Consider the following 20,124-nt stretch of genomic DNA (forward strand, 5'->3'; position numbering starts at 1 on the left):
CTCTCTCCCCATAGCCCTGTATCAATCCCCAAACTAATCCCACTGCCCCCGCTCTCTCCCCATAGCCCTGTATCAATCCCCAAACTAATCCCACTGCCCCGCTCTCTCCCCATAGCCCTGTATCAATCCCCAAACTAATCCCACTGCCCCGCTCTCTCCCCATAGCCCTGTATCAATCCCCAAACTAATCCCACTGTCCCCGCTCTCTCCCCATAGCCCTGTATCAATCCCCAAACTAATCCCACTGCCCCGCTCTCTCCCCATAGCCCTGTATCAATCCCCAAACTAATCCCACTGCCCCGCTCTCTCCCCATTGCCCTGTATCAATCCCCAACCTAATCCCACTGCCCCGCTCTCTCCCCATTGCCCTGTATCAATCCCCAACCTAATCCCACTGCCCCGCTCTCTCCCCATTGCCCTGTATCAATCCCCAAACTAATCCCACTGCCCCGCTCTCTCCCCATTGCCCTGTATCAATCCCCAACCTAATCCCACTGCCCCGCTCTCTCCCCATTGCCCTGTATCAATCCCCAAACTACCAAGCTTATGCTACCAGATAAACATGTTGGACCTGATGTTGTGAGATTTCTTCCTGTGTCCACCCCAGTCCAATGGCTGCATCTCCATTAAATGGTCTCCCTCATATACTCCGATAGTGACCACTTGTCAGAGTGTGAGTAAAATCCCAGCCAGAAGGGATTTGGGAGATTTATTTTTCAAATGCTTATGGGTTGCCCACATTCATTGGCCATTTCTGAGGGTATTGAAGTGCCCCATTGCTGTGGCTCTGGAGTACAAAGCAAGCCAGAACAGCTCAGGGGGTCAGATATTCTTCTCTAAAGAACATTACTGCACCAGAAGGGTTTTTATCACATGGTTATCAATGGACTTTTAATTGCAGAATATTATTGGATTCAAATTTCACCGTCTCCATGGTTGGGAATCCGAGAGAATTCACTGGGTTACTGGTCTAGAGACAATGCTATAAGATGATTAGAGGTTTAGACAGGGTGGATAGTGATAGCCTTTTTCCTAGGATGGAGAAAGCTAGCACGAGGGGGCACGGCTTTAAATTAAGGGGTGGTAGTTATAGGACTGATGTCAGGGGTAGGTTCTTTACCCAGAGGGTGGTGAGGGACTGGAATGCCCTGCCAGCTGCAGTTGTAAATGCGCCTAGTTTGGGGGCGTTTAATAGATCTGTGGACAGGTTTATGGACGAAATGGGATTGGTTTAGATTAGTGGGTTAGTGTTTTTTTTTAAAAGCTGGTCGGCGCAACATTGTGGGCCGAAGGGCCTGTTCTGCGCTGTAATGTTCTATGTTCTATGTTCTAATGCACTCGGGCACTGTCACCCCAGGAGTGTTTTTGTGTGGAAGACTGAACAGCTGGGAGGAAAGGTTTGAAGTTAGAAGGAAATCCAAGAGACACAAAGTCATACCTTCAAATCTTTAATTTTCAATCTCCTTTATTTTCAAACAAATGTTTTTTTCAATTTACTCCATTTGAAATTGGTACAAGTTACAACTGTGCGAAGCTCAGGATTTTACACAATCTTGCATCATTTTCACCCTGTTGAAGAACCTTCTCCTCCATTTGAGGCAGTCATTTCGACGCGGTCTCCCTCTCCAGCTTTCCCATTTCGTTTGAAAAATCCAAGCTGTGAACATCCAGAATTAGATGTGAGATCACGGCACTCCCTCAGCACTGACCCTCTGACAGTGCGGCACTCCCTCAGCACTGACCCTCTGACACTGCGGCACTCCCTCAGCACTGACCCTTTGACAGTGCGGCACTCCCTCAGCACTGACCCTCTGACAGTGCGGCACTCCCTCAGCACTGACCCTCTGACAGTGCGGCACTCCCTCAGCACTGATCCTCTGACACTGCGGCACTCCCTCAGCACTGACCCTCTGACAGTGCAGCACTCCCTCAGCACTGACCCTTTGACAGTGCGGCGCTCCCTCAGCACTGATCATCTGACAGTGCGGCAGTCCCTCAGCACTGACCCTCTGACAGTGCGGCACTCCCTCAGCACTGACCCTCTGACAGTGCGGCACTCCCTCAGCACTGACCCTCTGACAATGCGGCACTCCCTCAGCACTGACCCTCTGACAGTGCGGCACTCCCTCAGCACTGACAGTGTGGCACTCCCTCAGCACTGACCCTCTGACAGTGCGGCACTCCCTCAGCACTGACCCTTTGACAGTGCGGCACTCCCTCAGCACTGACCCTCTGACAGTGCGGCACTCCCTCAGCACTGACCCTCTGACAGTGCGGCGCTCCCTCAGCACTGACCCTCTGACAGTGCGGCACTCCCTCAGCACTGACCCTCTGACAGTGCGGCACTCCCTCAGCACTGACCCTCTGACAGTGCGGCACTCCCTCAGCACTGACCCTCTGACAGTGCGGCACTCCCTCAGCACTGACCCTCTGACAGTGCGGCACTCCCTCAGTACTGACCCTCTGACAGTGTGGCACTCCCTCAGCACTGACCCTCTGACAGTGCGGCCCTCCCTCAGCACTGACCCTCTGACAGTGCGGCACTCCCTCAGCACTGATCCTCTGGCAGTGCGGCACTCCCTCAGTACTGACCCTCTGACAGTGTGGCACTCCCTCAGCACTGACCCTCTGACAGTGCGGCACTCCCTCAGTACTGACCCTCTGACAGTGTGGCACTCCCTCAGCACTGACCCTCTGACAGTGCGGCCCTCCCTCAGCACTGACCCTCTGACAGTGTGGCACTCCCTCAGCACTGACCCTCTGACAGTGCGGCACTCCCTCAGTACTGACCCTCTGACAGTGTGGCACTCCCTCAGCACTGACCCTCTGACAGTGCGGCGCTCCCTCAGCACTGACCCTCTGACAGTGCGGCACTCCCTCAGCACTGACCCTCTGACAGTGCGGCGCTCCCTCAGCACTGACCCTCTGACAGTGCGGCGCTCCCTCAGCACTGACCCTCTGACAGTGCGGCACTCCCTCAGCACTGACCCTCTGACAGTGCCTCACTCCCTCAGCACTGACCCTCTGACAGTGCGGCACTCCCTCAGCACTGACCCTCTGACAGTGCGGCGCTCCCTCAGCACTGACCCTCTGACAGTGCGGCGCTCCCTCAGCACTGACCCTCTGACAGTGCGGCACTCCCTCAGCACTGACCCTCTGACAGTGCCTCACTCCCTCAGCACTGACCCTCTGACAGTGCGGCGCTCCCTCAGCACTGACCCTCTGACAGTGCGGCACTCCCTCAGCACTGACCCTCTGACAGTGCGGCACTCCCTCAGCACTGACCCTCTGACAGTGCGTCACTCCCTCAGCACTGACCCTTTGACAGTGCGGCACTCCCTCAGCACTGACACTCTGACAGTACGGCACTCCCTCAGCACTGATCCTCTGACAGTGCGGCACTCCCTCAGCACTGACCCTCTGACAGTGCAGCACTCCCTCAGCACTGACCCTCTGACAGTGCGGCACTCCCTCAGCACTGACCCTCTGGCAGCGCAGCACTACCTCAGCACTGACAGTGTGGCACTCCCTCAGCACTGACCCTCTGACAGTGCGGCGCTCCCTCAGCACTGATCCTCTGACAGTGCGGCACTCCCTCAGCACTGACCCTCTGACAGTGCAGCACTCCCTCAGCACTGACCCTCTGACAGTGTGGCGCTCCCTCAGCACTGACCCTCTGACAGTGCGGCGCTCCCTCAGTACTGACCCTCTGACAGTGCGGCACTCCCTCAGCACTGACCCTCTGACAGTGCGGCGCTCCTTCAGCACTGACCCTCTGACAGTGCGGCACTCCCTCAGCCCTGACCCTCTGACAGTGCGGCACTCCCTCAGCACTGACCCTCTGACAGTGCGGCGCTCCCTCAGCACTGATCATCTGACAGTGTGGCACTCCCTCAGCACTGACCCTCTGACAGTGCGGCAGTCCCTCAGCACTGACCCTCTGACAGTGCGGCGCTCCCTCAGCACTGACCCTCTGACAGTGCGGCACTCCCTCAGCACTGACCCTCTGGCAGCGCAGCACTACCTCAGCACTGACAGTGTGGCACTCCCTCAGCACTGACCCTCTGACAGTGCGGCACTCCCTCAGTACTGACCCTCTGACAGTGCGGCACTCCCTCAGCACTGACCCTCTGACAGTGCGGCGCTCCCTCAGCACTGACCCTCTGACAGTGCGGCGCTCCCTCAGTACTGACCCTCTGACAGTGCGGCACTCCCTCAGCACTGGCCCTCTGACAGTGCGGCACTCCCTCAGCACTGACCCTCTGACAGTGCGGCGCTCCCTCAGCACTGACCCTCTGACAGTGCGGCGCTCCCTCAGTACTGACCCTCTGACAGTGCGGCACTCCCTCAGCCCTGACCCTCTGACAGTGCGGCACTCCCTCAGCACTGACCCTCTGACAGTGCGGCACGCCCTCAGTACTGACCCTCTGACAGTGCGGCACTCCCTCAGCACTGACCCTCTGACAGTGCGGCACTCCGTCAGCCCTGACCCTCTGACAGTGTGGTGCTGACAGAGACCCTCCCAGTGTATACACTGTCCCACACAGAGATCCTCCCAGTGTATACACTGTCCCACACAGAGACCCTCCCAGTGTATACACTGTCCCACACAGAGATCCTCCCAGTGTATACACTGTCCCACACAGAGATCCTCCCAGTGTATACACTGTCCCACACAGAGATCCTCCCACTGTATACACTGTCCCACACAGAGACCCTCCCAGTGTATACACTGTCCCACACAGAGATCCTCCCACTGTATACACTGTCCCACACAGAGATCCTCCCACTGTATACACTGTCCCACACAGAGATCCTCCCGGTGTATACACTGTCCCACACAGAGATCCTCCCGGTGTATACACTGTCCCACACAGAGACCCTCCCAGTGTATACACTCTCCCACACAGAGACCCTCCCAGTGTATACACTGTCCCACACAGTGATCCTCCCAGTGTATACACTGTCCCATACAGAGATTTTCCCAGTGTATACACTGTCCCACACAGAGATCCTCCCAGTGTATACGCTGTCCCATACAGCAATTCTCCCAGTGTATATGCTGTCCTATGCAGAGGCCCTTCCAGTGTATACACTGTCCCACACAGAGACCCTCCCAGTGTATACACTGTCCCACACAGAGATCCTCCCACTGTATACACTGTCCCACACAGAGACCCTCCCAGTGTATACACTGTCCCATACAGAGATTCTCCCCATGTATACACTGTCCCATACAGAGATTCTCCCAGTGTATACACTGTCCCATACAGAGATTTTCCCAGTGTATACCCTGTCCCACACAGAGACCCTCCCAGTGTATACACTGTCCCATACAGAGATTCTCCCAGTGTACACACTGTCCCATACAGCAATTCTCCCAGTGTATACACTGTCCCATACAGAGATTCTCCCCATGTATACACTGTCCCATACAGAGATTCTCCCAGTGTACACACTGTCCCATACAGCAATTCTCCCAGTGTATACGCTGTCCTATACAGACGCCCTTCCAGTGTATACACTGTCCCACACACAGACCCTCCCAGTGTATACACTGTCCCACACAGAGGCCCTCCCAGTGTATACACTGTCCCACACAGAGATCCTCCCACTGTATACACTGTCCCACACAAAGACCCTCCCAGTGTATACACTGTCCCACACAGAGATCCTCCCAGTGTATACACTGTCCCACACAGAGGCCCTCCCAGTGTATACACTGTCCCACACAGAGATCCTCCCAGTGTATACACTGTCCCACACAGAGATTCTCCCAGTGTATACACTGTCCCACACAGAGATTCTCCCAGTGTATACACTGTCCCACACAGAGGCACTGAGATCTCCTCCCATTGCCTGCACTGTCCGCAGTGGCTTCCTTGTTGAAGTTGTTCATTGAAACCAGGCCCAGACTTACTTTATAAAAGACAATTATTATTATGATCAGCAGGATCAGTCCTCCGAAGGTGCCTCCTAATATCATCCCCAACCTGTTCACTGCTTTGAAAATGTCCACCTGAGTTATAATCTGCAGAATAAGAAAGGAGAGATTAAAGGTGCGATGAGACTTCATTTAAAACCTGCATTTGGCTGTTCCCTTTCTACCCGCTTGCCTTCCTGGCTTGGAAATATATCACAGTTCCTTCACTATTGCTGGTACACAACCCTTTCAAAAGCACTGTGGGTGCACTTACACAACAGACACTCAATGGTTCAAAGCAGCGGCTATCCACCAGCTCCTCAAGGGCAAGAGTGACCAGACTCACCAAGAAATGGGACCCAAACTCAGAATCACAGTATGACACAGAATGAGGAGCCTTGGGTAGGGTGTGTAGATATTCTGGGTCATGTCAATATCAAAAAAGTCTATCAAAAAGTTGGGTGTCTTAAAATGCATTGAAGTAGATAAGTCCCCAGGACCTGATGGGATCTATCCCAGAATACTGAGGGGAGCAAGGGTGGAAATTGCTGGGGTCTTGACAGAAATCTTTACATCCTCATTGGAAGTTCTAGGGGTCTGGAGGATAACCAATTGTTTATGAAGGGCAGCAGGGATAATCCAGGAAATTACAGGTCAGTGATCCTTACGTCAGTAATAAGGAAAATATTGGAAAAGATTCTTCAGGACAGGATTTACTCACATTTGGAAAGAAATTGACTTATTATTGATAGCATGGTTCTGTGAAGGGGAGGTCATGCCTCACTAACTTAATTGAGTTTTTCAAAGAAGTTACAAAGATGATAGATGAGAGAAAGTCAGTGGATGTTGGATACATGGATTTCAGTAAAGCCTTTGATAAAGTCCCCCATGGAAGATTGGTAAGAAAGGCAAAGTCACACAGGATCAGAGGAGAACTGGTAAAATGGATATAGAACTGGCTTGACCATATGTGTTGACAATGTTAAGAAGTCTGTAGCGTCGCAACTAAAGCTGGGAGTTCTCTGCACAATGTAGGAAGTCCATAGTGTTGTGACAAAAACTTGGCCATCTAAAACAGAGAGTAGCAGTAGAGGGGGGCTTTTCTGAATGCAAGACTGTGACTGGCAGTGTTCCACAGGGATCAGTCCTGGGGCCTTTGTTTGTAGTATACAGAAATGATTTGGAGGAAAATGTAGCTGGTCTGATTAGTAAGTTTGCAGATAAAGCAAAAATTGGTGGAATTGTGGATAGTGAAGAGGATTGTTAGCAGATACAGCAAGATATAGACTGGTTGGTGACTTGGGCGGAGAAATGGCAGATGGAGTTTAATCCGGACAAGTCTGAGATAATGCATTTTGGAAGGTCCAATGCTTGTAGGAACTATTCAGAGTGTTGACAGGCAGAGAGATCTGGGTGTACGTGTCCACTGATCACTGAAAGTGGCCACGCAGGTAGAAAACATGCCTGCCTGCATCAGTCAGGGCATTGAGAATAAAAATTGGCAGGTCATGAAGCACTTGTAGAGAACCTTATTTAGGCCTCTTTTAGACTATCATGCACAGTTCTGGTTGCCACACTACCAGAAGGATGTGGATACTTTGGAGGGTGTATAGAAGTGTTTACCAGGATGTTGCCTGTTCTGGAGGGTATTGGTTATGAGGAGAGGTTGGATACACCCGATTTGTTCTCACTGGAATGACAGAGGTTGACAAGACTACGAGTGGCATTGACAGAGTGAATAGTCAGAAGTTCTTTCCAAGAATAATAAAGTCAAGTACAAGGGGACATAGGTTTAAGCTATATGGGGAAAAGTTTAGAGGAGATGTGCGAGGAAAGTTTTTTTTACATAATGGGTGGTGAATATCTGGAACTCGCTGCCTGAATAGGTGGTGGGGGCAGGTACGGTAGTGGCATTTAAGGGCAACCAGACAAATAGATGGATCGGATGGGAATGAAAGGACACGGACTCCGCAAGTGCAAATAGTTTTAGTACAGGCAGGACTCATGATCAGCACAGGCTTGGAGGGTGAAAGGTCCCTCCAGGGGCCTGTTCCTTTGCTGGCTTTTTTTATTCTTTAACACCATGCAAAAGAGGCACTTTGGCCTGCTGAGTCTGCAAAAACTACTGAGAAACACCTGACTGACCAACTTAACCCCATTTCCCAGCCCTTGGCCCTTAGCCCTGAATGTTATGATGTGCCAAATGCTCATCCAGATAATTTTAAAGAATGTGATGCAACATCCCCACCACCGTCCCAGGCAGCACATTCCAGACCATCACCACCCTCTGGGTAAAACAGATTTTCACCACCCTACTATCATGTCCTCCCGTCTTCAGGGATCTGTGGACAAACACACTGAGGTCCTTTCCTTCCACAGAACTTCCTAGCGTCATGTCATTCGTTAAATATTTCCTTGTCAAATTATTCCTTCCAAAATTAATCATTTTACAATTTTCAGGGGCAGCACAGTAGCGCAGTGCTGCTTCCTCACAACACCAGGAGCTTGGTTCGATTCCTGGCTTCGATCATTGCCTGAGTGGTATTTGCACATTCTCCCCATATCTGCATGGATTTCCTCCAGGTGCTCTGGTTTCTTCCCACAGTCCAAAAGACGTGCGGTTTAGGTGGATTGGCCCTGCTAAATTGTCCCTTGGTGTCAGGAGACTAGCAGGTTATGGGATTATGTGAATAGGGCCTGGGTGGGATTGTGGTTGGTGTGACTCAATGGGCCGAATGGCCTCCTTCTCCACTGAAGGGATTCTGTGATTCTAAATTGCAACTGCTATTCACCTACCCATTTGCCTTTCCAATCTACATCTTTTTGTAACCCAAGACACTCAGCCTTACTGTCAATCATCCAGCCAATCCTTGTGTCATTTGCAAACTTACTAACCCTACCTACCCCTCCCCAACACTGCCATCAATATAGTTTATATAAATGATGAATAATAGGGGACCCAGTCCAGATTCCTGTTGTACACTTATTCTACACTGGCTTCCTGTCACTGTCACCACCCTCTGTCTCCCTGAATGAATTCATCCTCAAATTACCCTGTATCCCATATGCATTTGGCTTTTTTATAAGTCTGCCATGTAGAATCTTGTCAAAGACTCTGCTGAAATTTATCCAATTCTGCTGAACTACGTTAACTACACTAGCCCCAACTACATGCCTGGTCGCCTCAAAAAAACCAAATGTGTTCGGCATGACCAAGCCTTGCCTCACCAAGTGGCGATAGATGCTCTCCTTCAGAACTTTCTCTAATAGTCTCCCCACACTGACGTGAGACTCACCTGTACTTTACTGGCAGGAAATGAAAACCAAAATCTGAGAGATATGCAAGCCCGGATATGTGGGTAATGGGCATAGGCTCTGAGGGATATGCAAGCTGGCACTGCGGGAAACAGATCTGATATATTTAAGCAGTTGCATGGTTCAAGAGCTGATCACATGATTTGACAGTGATGTTATTAGGGTGTTGCACTGGCTGCTGTTTTACTTTCAGTTTGTTTCCTGTACAATCAAAAGCTACTCAAATAAAACTGTTGTTTTGTATTTTGAATTTACACGTGCAAAGCAAACCTTTCTATATTGTTTACAATGCCGCAAACCCAAAAATAGTTTGGACATTATAGAAGTGGCAATGAGTAGGGATCATTTTTTGTCAACAAAAGTTGCTAAGTGGAAGAAAATCCTCACATTTTGATTATTAGAAGGCTGGGGAGAATCATCTCTGTAAGAAGTCTCACAACACCAGGTTAACGTCCAACCAGTTTATTTGATAGTAAACGCACAAGCTTTCAGAAACGCTGTTCCTGTGTCAGATGTGTGGAAAGTTCTCCACACACCTTGGGAACTTTCCACTCACCTGACGAAGGAACACCATTTCTGAAAGTTTGTGGGTTTACTATCAAATAAACTTGTTGGACTCTAACCTGGTGTTATGAGACTTTTTACTGTGTTTACCCCAGTCCAACACCAGCATCTCCACATCATGAGAATCATCTCCCCCATAGAAGACTGGGAGGAGGCTAGCCAGTGCCAGGAAGAACAAATGAGAAAATAAAGCTCTGTGTGGTTTTAAAAGAAGAGTTAATATTTCTGATCAGAGAATGGTGATAATCCAGGCAGTATCTGGCATATTTGAGAAGAATAGGTACTTGGCTATATGATTGGGTTTGTTTGAAAATAATTACATCACATGAACAGACTCGGGGGTAAAAAGGGGAGTACGGGGAATACAGCAAAAATCTACACTCAGCAGCCTTGAGTCACTAATGTCTATAAGAGAAATGGTGGCTCAATGAGGATCAATGAGAACTTTCAATGAAGAAAATCAATTACAGAGAATTTTCAGAACTTCATACAAGAGAATCAAACCTCAGTGAATTGTTCATACCAGATTTTCTCAGTTAGATAGGAAGTCGAACTTTGAATTTGCTCCAGGACTTGGTTAATACACCAAAGCCAGGAATCAAAATGTACAATGACTTGACAAAGATCCTTGAAGAGTATGACTCTCCAAAGCCATTAATCATGTCCCACCAAATGAATCAAGTGGAAGGTGAAAGCATTGTTCAGTGTGTTACCTTTCCTCCCTGCTCAACATTCCAGCTCCCAAATACTCTTTCAGGTGAAGCAGCACTTCACATGCATCTCTTTTAATCTACTCTATTGCATTTGTTGCTTCCAATGCCACATCAGAGACACTAAAAGCTGACCGTTTGCCTGCTTTACAGGCCACCTTCAGTCTGTCCGCAAGGAGGACCCACATCTTCCTGCCGCTTGCCATTTCAACACATCATCTGCTCTCCTGTCCATATGTCTGTCCTTGGCCTTTTGCAATCACAGAAACTCTACAGTGTAGAAAGAGGCCATTCGGACCATCGAGTCTGCAACGACCATGATCCCACCCAGGCCCTACCCCCATATCTCTACACATTTACCCACTAATCCCTCTAACCTACACATCCCAGGACACTAAGGGGCAATTTTAGCATGACAATCAACCTAACCCGCACATCTTTGGACTGTGGGGGCAAACTGGAGCACCCGGAGGAAATCCATGCAGACACAAGGAGAATGCGCAAACTCCACACAGACAGTGACCTAAGCCGGGAATTGAACCCGAGTCCCCGTGAGGCAGCAGTGCTAACCCACTGTGCCACCGTGGCATCCTACATTATTTTATTTCATTTATTCCTTTCATGCTATTCATTCACTTTTATTACTTTATATTATTTTTCCCTTCTAAAATCTCGTTTTCCATATTGTTATCAACTCCTCCCACCCCCACATTCCCACTTGGGCCAACTGCCACATTCCTCAGGTTGTCCTTTGACATTCTGCCATGGACACATTCCGATCTCTTAATGGATGTTCTTAGCATCATTCTCACTCTTCAGCAAACCAAATCAAAACAAATGTCTCATTAGGGTGTTGCAGAGGCTGCTTTGTTCTTTGTGAAGGCAAAACCTCCTACAATAAATCAGTCTATGTTACTTTAAATCTGAATGTTCAAACTGCAATTTATTTCTCTCTTTAAAACCCACAACCCCAAACATGGGTAGGACACTACAGGGGCCGGGACTCCCTATGCAGAGGACAGGGAGTGACTCCCTTGGTAAGTTAATGGAAAGGGTCCTGAGAGATAGGATCTATGACCATTTGGAAAGATGCAGTTTAATCTGAGATAATCAGCACGGTTTTGTGAGGGGTAAATCCTGCCTCACAAATTTGATTGAATTCTTTGAGGAGATAACTAAGTGTGTAGACAAAGGTCGGGCAGTTGATGTTGTATTCATGGATTTTAGTGAGGCGTTTGATAAGGTTCCCCACAGTCGGCTCATGAAGAAAGTAAGGAGGTGTGGGATAGAAGGAAACTTGGCCGATTGGATAAGTAACTGGCTGTCTCATAGAAGACAGGGTGGTGGTGGAAGGAAAATTTTCAGACTGGAGGCCAGTTACCCGCGGTGTACCACAGGGATCAGTGCTGGGTCCTCTGCTATTTGTGATTTTTATCAATGACTTGGAAGAGGGGGCTGAAGGGTGGGTTAGTAAACTTGCTGATGACACCAAGATTGGTGGAGTAGTGGATGAGGTGGAGGGCTCTTGCAGGCTGCAAAGAGACATTGATAGGATGCAGAGCTGGGCCAAAAAGTGGCAGATGGAGTTTAACCCTGATAAGTGCGAGGTGATTCATTTTGGTAGGACAAACTTGAATGTGGATTACAGGGTCAACGGCAGGGTTCTGAGCAATGTGAAGGAACAGAGAGATCTTGGGGTTCAAATCCATAGATCTGTGAAGGTGCCACTCAAGTGGATAGAGCCGTGAAGAAGGCTTATAGTGTGTTAGCGTTTATTAACAGGGGGTTTGAGTTTAAGAGCCGTGGGGTTATGCTGCAACTATACCAGATGTTGGTGAGGCCACATTTGGAATATTGTGTTCAGTTCTGGTCACCTCACTACAAGAAGGATGTGGAAGCATTGGAGAGAGTACAGAGGAGATTTACCAGGATGCTGCCTGGTTTGGAGGGTAGGTCTTATGAGGAAAGGTTGAGGGAGCTGGGGCTTTTCTCTTTGGAGCGGAGGAGGATGAGAGGCGACTTAATAGAGGTTTATAAGATGATGAGGGGGATTGATAGAGTGGACGAGCAGAGACTATTTCCTCGGGTGGATGTAGCTGTTACTAGGGGGCATAAATATAAGGTTCGTGATGGGAGATATAGGAGGGATGTCCGAGGTAGATTCTTCACTCAGAGAGTGGTTGGGGTGTGGAATGCACTGCCTGCTGTGATAGTGGAGTCGGACACTTTAGGAACTTTCAAGAGGTTATTGGATAGGCACATGGAGCACTCCGGAATGATAGGGAGTGGGATAGCTTGATCTTGGGTTTGGACAAAGCTCGGCACAACATCGAGGGCCGAAGGGCCGGTACGGTGCTGTATTGTTCTATGAATTGGGCACAGCTATTCTGTTGGCCTGTCCAGTATGATGGGCACTATTTTGTGCCCAGTTATAGCTGCTGGCTATTAAAGGATGAATCAGCTTACAGATGTAACCACACAGTAATGGTGTCTGAGATATAGACAGCGTAATGTTTGTGGTCTGTGATTGTAGCTCAGGATTCTGATCCCACCAGAAGAACACTCACCGTTGCTTCCCTGTAATGGGCAGCATCCTCGGATATATCCACGTATTTGTCTTCATCATAACTCAGACTGACTTTACTTACCAATAGTAGCTTGTTCTGATTGAGCTAGGAAAAGGGAGGAAATTGCAGATTGAGACACTGGAGTGGAGAGAACAGGACAAATCTTCACAGTGAATGGCTGCTTCTGACTTTCCAATAGAAGCAGAGACAATAGACGCAGAACTGACCATTTTAAAGTACAGTTCTCACTCCGACAGTGCGGCACTCACAAGGAACTGATCCTCTGACAGTGCGGCACTCCCTCAGCACTGACCCTCTGACAGTGCGGCACTCCCTCAGTACTGACCCTCTGACAGTGCGGCACTCCCTCAGTACTGACCCTCTGACAGTGCGGCACTCCCTCAGCACTGACCCTCTGACAGTGCGGCACTCCCTCAGTACTGACCCTCTGACAGTGCGGCACTCCCTCAGCACTGACCCTCTGACAGTGCGGCACTCCCTCAGCACTGACCCTCTGACAGTGCAGCACTCCCTCAGCACTGACCCTGACAGTGCGGCACTCCCTCAGTACTGACCCTCTGACAGTGCGGCACTCCCTCAGTACTGACCCTCTGACAGTGCGGCACTCCCTCAGCACTGACCCTCTGACAGTGCGGCGCTCCCTCAGTACTGACCCTCTGACAGTGCGGCACTCCCTCAGCACTGACCCTCTGACAGTGCGGCACTCCCTCAGCACTGACCCTCTGACAGTGCGGCACTCCCTCAGTACTGACCCTCTGACAGTGCGGCACTCCCTCAGCACTGACCCTCTGACAGTGCGGCACTCCCTCAGCACTGACCCTCTGACAGTGCAGCACTCCCTCAGCACTGACCCTCTGACAGTACGGCACTCCCTCAGCACTGACCCTCTGACAGTGCAGCACTCCCTCAGCACTGACCCTGACAGTGCGGCACTCCCTCAGTACTGACCCTCTGACAGTGCGGCACTCCCTCAGTACTGACCCTCTGACAGTGCGGCACTCCCTCAGCACTGACCCTCTGACAGTGCGGCGCTCCCTCAGCACTGACCCTCTGACAGTGCGGCACTCCCTCAGCACTGACCCTGACAGTGCGGCACTCCCTCAGTACTGACCCTCTGACAGTGCGGCACTCCCTCAGCACTGACCCTCTGACAGTGCGGCACTCCCTCAGTACTGACCCTCTGACAGTGCGGCACTCCCTCAGCACTGACCCTCTGACAGTGCGGCACTCCCTCAGCACTGACCCTCTGACAGTGCGGCACTCCCTCAGCACTGACCCTGACAGTGCGGCACTCCCTCAGCACTGACCCTCTGACAGTGCGGCACTCCCTCAGCACTGACCCTCTGACAGTGCAGCGCTCCCTCAGCACTGACCCTCTGACAGTGCGGCGCTCCCTCAGCACTGACCCTCTGACAGTGCGGCACTCCCTCAGCACTGACCCTGACAGTGCGGCACTCCCTCAGCACTGACCCTCTGACAGCGCGGCACTCCCTCAGTACTGACCATGAACCAGGCATTCTGATTGGGGGATTATAGCTGTGATTACTTGATGAGATTAAATCCATACCTCAGTTAGAGCAGCTGACATCAGTTCTCCCTGGATATCAAAAATGACTGAAGAATGTTTTTCCAGAGCTGCCACCTCACATAGCATTTCCATGCACAGTGCGATCCCACAGTCCTGGAACAGAATAAGTGACATGTGGTATCATGTATGGAGATCCCCACCGCAGCACCCCCCTCCCCCCCCCAACCCCCGAGCTCAGATTCTGCAGGTAGATGTTTAAAATTACTGATCATGTTCTGTTGTGTCTCCGGCTGCAAAATAAAGATTTACTGGGATGGTTTGATTATAAGGAGAGGCTGGATAGACTGAATTTTTGTGTCGGAGATTGAGGGGCGATCTTATAAAATAATGAGAGGCATAACTCAACTCGGTAACCAATATCTTTTCCTCAAGGTAGGGGAGTCTAAAAGTAGAGGGCATAGGTTTAAGGTGAGAGGGGAGAGATACAAGAGGCCTCAGAGGGGCAATTCTTTAAACACAGTGGGTGGTGAGTGTCTGGGACGAGTTACTGGAGATCGTCATTGAAGCAGGTACAATTCAGTCTTTTAATAAGCATTTAGACAGTTACATGGGTACGATGGGTAAAGAGGGATAGGGGTCAAATGCGGGCAATTGGGATTAGTTTAGTGGTTGACAAAATGGGCAGCATGGAGAATTTGGGCCGAAGGGCTGATTCTGGGCTGTAAACCTCTATGATTCTATGTCTCTAACTGCTAAAAAAATCTCCAAACTGTTTTGCTGGGTTTTATCATGCTGTAGTGGGCTGTGATTAGTTGGTCTGCAGGTTACACTCCAGCCTGAACCTGACATCCCACCACCCCCAGCCACCAAATAAGGACAGAGCCTTTATTCAGCTGGTTTGGGCACAGAAGGTAAGAGTGTTACCCACAAGGTAGGCTTTAGGATATAAAAATGATTGTTTCTTGTGGTAATGAGGCTCGCCTGCCCACAACAGCTGAGATGGGAACAGTATGAGCAATGCTCCAAGCTGCTTGACAAAATCCCACATGGACAGCACAGTGGTTAGCACCGCTGCTTCACAGCACCGGGGATCTGGGTTCAATTCCGGCCTCGGGTCACTGTCTGTGTGCAGTTTGCACAAACTCCCTGTGCCTACGTGATCTTCCTCCAGGTGCTCTGCTTTCCTCCTACAGTCCAAAGATGTGCGGGTTTGATTGATTGGCTACAGTAAATTGTCCCCAAGTGTCTCAAGATGTGTAACTTAGGCGTATTAGTTGGGTAAATACGTGGAGTTATGGGAATAGGGCCAGGGTAAATTGCTCTGTTGGAAAGTTGGTGCAGACTCAGTGGACTTTCTGCACTGTAGGGATTCTATAATTCTAACTGTTTCAGACAAGCAGTATTTGCCAATGGTACAAATCTGAGAAATGCAACAATGAGTTGGATAGGACTAGAATTCAGACAGAGAGGGCGAGTATGATTAACACACAGAGAACAAAGCAATTCAAATTGGGGAAAGGAATAAGTTGGCAATAGAAACTAACTGGTGTAATTTGAGATGGGGACCAGGGAAACAGAAAGTTGGTACATCAGTAAACCACCCAAGGGGATAGGGCTTGCTACAGAAGCAAATTCAACCTTTTGATATTATCACTGAGAAACTGAATGGAAACGTCAGTGGTTCAGAACTTGTTCCAAAATCCTGCTACCATCCAAGCAGGAGGATTGGGTCCAATTCTGGCCCCACCCTTTTGGAAGGATGCCATGGCCTCAACAAGGGTGCAGAGGGGGAAATGACAGGAATGCCCAGGAATGAGGAAGTTCAGTTTATGTGAAGAGCTGGGAGAAGCTGGGATTGTTCCCCTTCGAGTCGCGAGGATTAAGGAAGTGATTTAACCAAGGCATTCAATATCAGGAAGGGTTTGGATTGTGTAAGGAAGGAGAAAATACTTCCAGTGTCAGGAGGTGGGTAACCAGAGGGGACTCAGGATAAAGGGGTCCAAGATGAGCAGAATGGTTCTTCTCACTCATCAATTTCTCAATCAGTCAGGTGCTGCCTGGAAGCGAGATGGTAGCAGGTTCAATAAGAACTCTCAAAAAGGGGGAATTGGAGAAATAAGTGAAAAGGAAAAAAAATCACTGGGAGAGGGGAAGATCGGAGGAGAGATGGGCATTAATTGGAAAACTCGACTAAGGAGCCAGCAGAATAGCCTCCTCTAGTACGGTCTGATTGGATGTTTCTATAATCTCCAACTCCATTTTCCGTGTTTCCGACTGATTGTTACCAATCTGACGTAGTCTTGTGGCAGCTTCGGGCTCTCCGACTGTACCACTGCCAGTCTGTGGACAGAAGGCTGGCAGACTGAATGGTTTCCCTGGTGAATAAGGGGAAAAGAAAGAGAAGGTCACAAAATAGCAAGATCGTTGTACCCTGTGCCCTCCAGGCATGATGACAGCAAGACACCGCCTGTCACTTTCCAATGCCAGGGCTCACTGCCTGTCACCTCCCAATGCCAGGGCTCACTGTCTGTCACCTCCCAATGCCAGGGCTCACTGCCTGTCACCTCCCAATGCCAGGGCTCACTGCCTGTCACCTCCCAATGCCAGGGCTCACTGCCTGTCACCTCCCAATGCCAGGGCTCACTGCCTGTTATCTCCCAATGCCAGGGCTCGCTGCCTGTAATCTCCCAATGCCAGGACTCTCTGCCTGTTATCTCCCAATGCCAGGACTCTCTGCCTGTAATCTCCCAATGCCAGGACTCTCTGCCTGTAATCTCCCAATGCCAGGACTCTCTGCCTGTAATCTCCCAATGCCAGGGCTCTCTGCCTGTAATCTCCCAATGCCAGGACTCTCTGCCTGTAATCTCCCAATGCCAGGACTCTCTGCCTGTAATCTCCCAATGCCAGGACTCTCTGCCTGTAATCTCCCAATGCCAGGACTCTCTGCCTGTAATCTCCCAATGCCAGGACTCTCTGCCTGTAATTTCCCAATGCCAGGACTCTCTGCCTGTAATCTCCCAATGCCAGGACTCTCTGCCTGTAATCTCCCAATGCCAGGACTCTCTGCCTGTAATCTCCCAATGCCAGGACTCTCTGCCTGTAATCTCCCAATGCCAGGACTCTCTGCCTGTAATCTCCCAATGCCAGGACTCTCTGCCTGTAATCTCCCAATGCCAGGACTCTCTGCCTGTAATCTCCCAATGCCAGGACTCTCTGCCTGTAATCTCCCAAGGGTTTTCTCTAGGTGCTCCGGTTTCCTCTCATTGTCCAAGGATATGCGGGTTAGGTGTACTGGCCACCAAATCAGGGGATTAGCAGGGTAAATCCAGGGTTTGTGAGCATAGGGCCCAGGTGGGATTGTTGTCAGTATAGGCTCGATGGGCTGAATGGCTTCCTTCAGCATTGTAGGAATTCTATGACTCTATGATAAAACTGCACACAATACTCAAGACAAGGCCCCACCAAGGCCCTTTACAGAGTAATGGGGATTTACAGCATGGAAACAGGCCTTTCAGCCCAACTTCTCCATGCCACCCTTGTTTTTAATGACTAGGCTAGTCCCAATTGCCCATGTTTGGCCCATATCCCTCTCCAACCATCTTACCCATGTAACTGTCTAAATGCTTTTTAAAAGACATAATTGTACCCGCCTCCACTACTACCTGTAGTAGCTTGTTCCAGACACTCACCACCCTCTGTGTGAAAACAATTGTCCCTCTGCACACTTTTGTATCTCTCCCTCTCACTTTAAACCTCTGCCCTCTAGACTCCCCTACCTTCGGGAAAAGATATTGACTATCTCACTGATCTGCGCCTCTCATTATTTTATAGACCTCTATAAGATCACCCCTCAGCCTCCTACACTCCAGAGAGAAAAGTCCCAGTCTATCCAGCCTCTCCTTATAACTCAAACCATCAAATCCTGGTAGCATCCCAGTAGCATCTCTTTCTAGTTTCATAATATCCTTTCTATAATAGGATGACCAGGACTGCACATGGTTCTGTATAACTGTTATATACGCTTGCTGTATAACTGCAGCAAGACATCTTTACTCCTAAACTCAAATCCTCTTGCTATAAAGGCCAGCATGACGTTAGTTTACCTCACCGTCTGCACGCCAACCTTCAGCGACTGTTCCACCTTCTCGCCCAGGTCATGTTGCACTCCCCCTTTTCCTAAACTGCCACCATTCAGATAATAATCTTTCCTCCTGTTTTTGCCACCGAAGTGATCGCCTTACTCTTTATCCACATTATATTGCATTTACCCACTCAGGCAGCCTGTCCAAGTCACCCTGCAGCCTCTGAGCATCCTCCTCACAGCACACACTGCCACCCAGCTTAGTGTCGTCTGCAAATTTGGAGATATTGCATTCAATTTCTCTGTCCAAATCATTAATGCATATTGTGATTAGTTGGGGTCCCAGCACTGAACCCTGCAGTACCCCACTAGTCACTGCCTGCCACTCTGAAAAGGACCTGTTTATCCCACTCTCTGCTTTCTGTCTGCTAACTAGTTCTCTATCCACATCAATACATTACCACCAATACTATGAGCTTTAATTTTGCTCACTAATCTCTTGTCAAAAGCCTTTTGAAAGTCCAGATGCAGAACACCCACTGGTTCACGCTTGTCCATTCTACTGGTCACACCCTCAAAAAAATCTGGAACATTGGTCAAGCACGATTTCCCTTTAGTGAATCCATGCTGACTTGGACTGATCCTGTCACCCACTTTCCAAATGCTCAGTTATTATATCCTTAATAATTGACTCCAGCATTTTCCCTACCACCGATATCAGGCTAACTGCTCTATAATTCCTTGTTTTCTCTCTCCCTTCTTTTTTGAATAAGTGGGGTTACATTAGCTGGTCTCCAATTCACTGGAACTGTATGAGTCTCCAGAATGCTGGAAATTGATCACCAATGCATCCACTATTTCTAAGGACACTTCCCTGGGTACTCTGCGATACAGAGCATCAGGCCCTGGGGACTTATCAGGTTTTGATCCCAGCAATTTCCCAGTACAAACTCCACCTTCATGTTAGATGCTCTCTCCCCTAGAATTTCTGGAAGATTCCGGGAGTGGCCTAGTACTTCGTGTCGGTGTGTGTACTTGATCCTGGACCGGTAGACGGGCGCCGCGACAGCTCGGTGACTAGCACTGCTGGCTGTGCAGATACATGGATTTGGGCCTGTGTCTGTGGGAGTTTGTGCATTCTCCCGGTGGTTGCGTGGGTTTCCTCCGGGCGCTCCGGTTTCCTCCCACACCACAAAGATGTGCTCTTAGGCTGATTGGTTTTACCAAATTGACACTATTCTCCCCTGAATCTGGCTAAGTTAGGGGTTCCATTCGTAGACATGCAGGGTAGAATAGGTGTAGGGTGATGCGGCGGCGCAGGCTCGTTGGGCCGAAGGGCCTGTTTCCCGTGCTGGGTTGTTCTTTGTTTGTTCTTTGTTATTATTTGTGACCTCCTTAACGAAGACAGATCCAAA

General features: G+C 49.7%; 1 protein-coding gene across 1 annotated transcript in view; it reads right to left on the bottom strand.

Moving 5' to 3' along the window:
- Positions 1 to 1,471: 1,471 nt before the first annotated feature.
- LOC145339080 (integrin alpha-X-like) overlaps positions 1,472 to 20,124 on the bottom strand; it is a 98,078-nt gene continuing 79,425 nt past the window's right edge. The window contains exons 12-16 of the mRNA XM_080183512.1: positions 16,914 to 17,003; positions 14,668 to 14,781; positions 13,080 to 13,184; positions 5,921 to 6,031; positions 1,472 to 1,657 (exon numbers count right to left, since the gene is read on the bottom strand). Coding sequence (XP_080039638.1) covers positions 1,565 to 1,657; positions 5,921 to 6,031; positions 13,080 to 13,184; positions 14,668 to 14,781; positions 16,914 to 17,003 — 513 coding nt within the window. The 3' untranslated portion in view covers positions 1,472 to 1,564. The remainder of the gene's footprint in view (positions 1,658 to 5,920; positions 6,032 to 13,079; positions 13,185 to 14,667; positions 14,782 to 16,913; positions 17,004 to 20,124) is intronic.

The sequence above is a fragment of the Carcharhinus amblyrhynchos genome, unplaced genomic scaffold (assembly GCF_965287045.1).
Source record: "Carcharhinus amblyrhynchos unplaced genomic scaffold, sCarAmb.v2.hapA chromosome_318, whole genome shotgun sequence".
Lineage (NCBI taxonomy): Eukaryota > Metazoa > Chordata > Chondrichthyes > Carcharhiniformes > Carcharhinidae > Carcharhinus > Carcharhinus amblyrhynchos.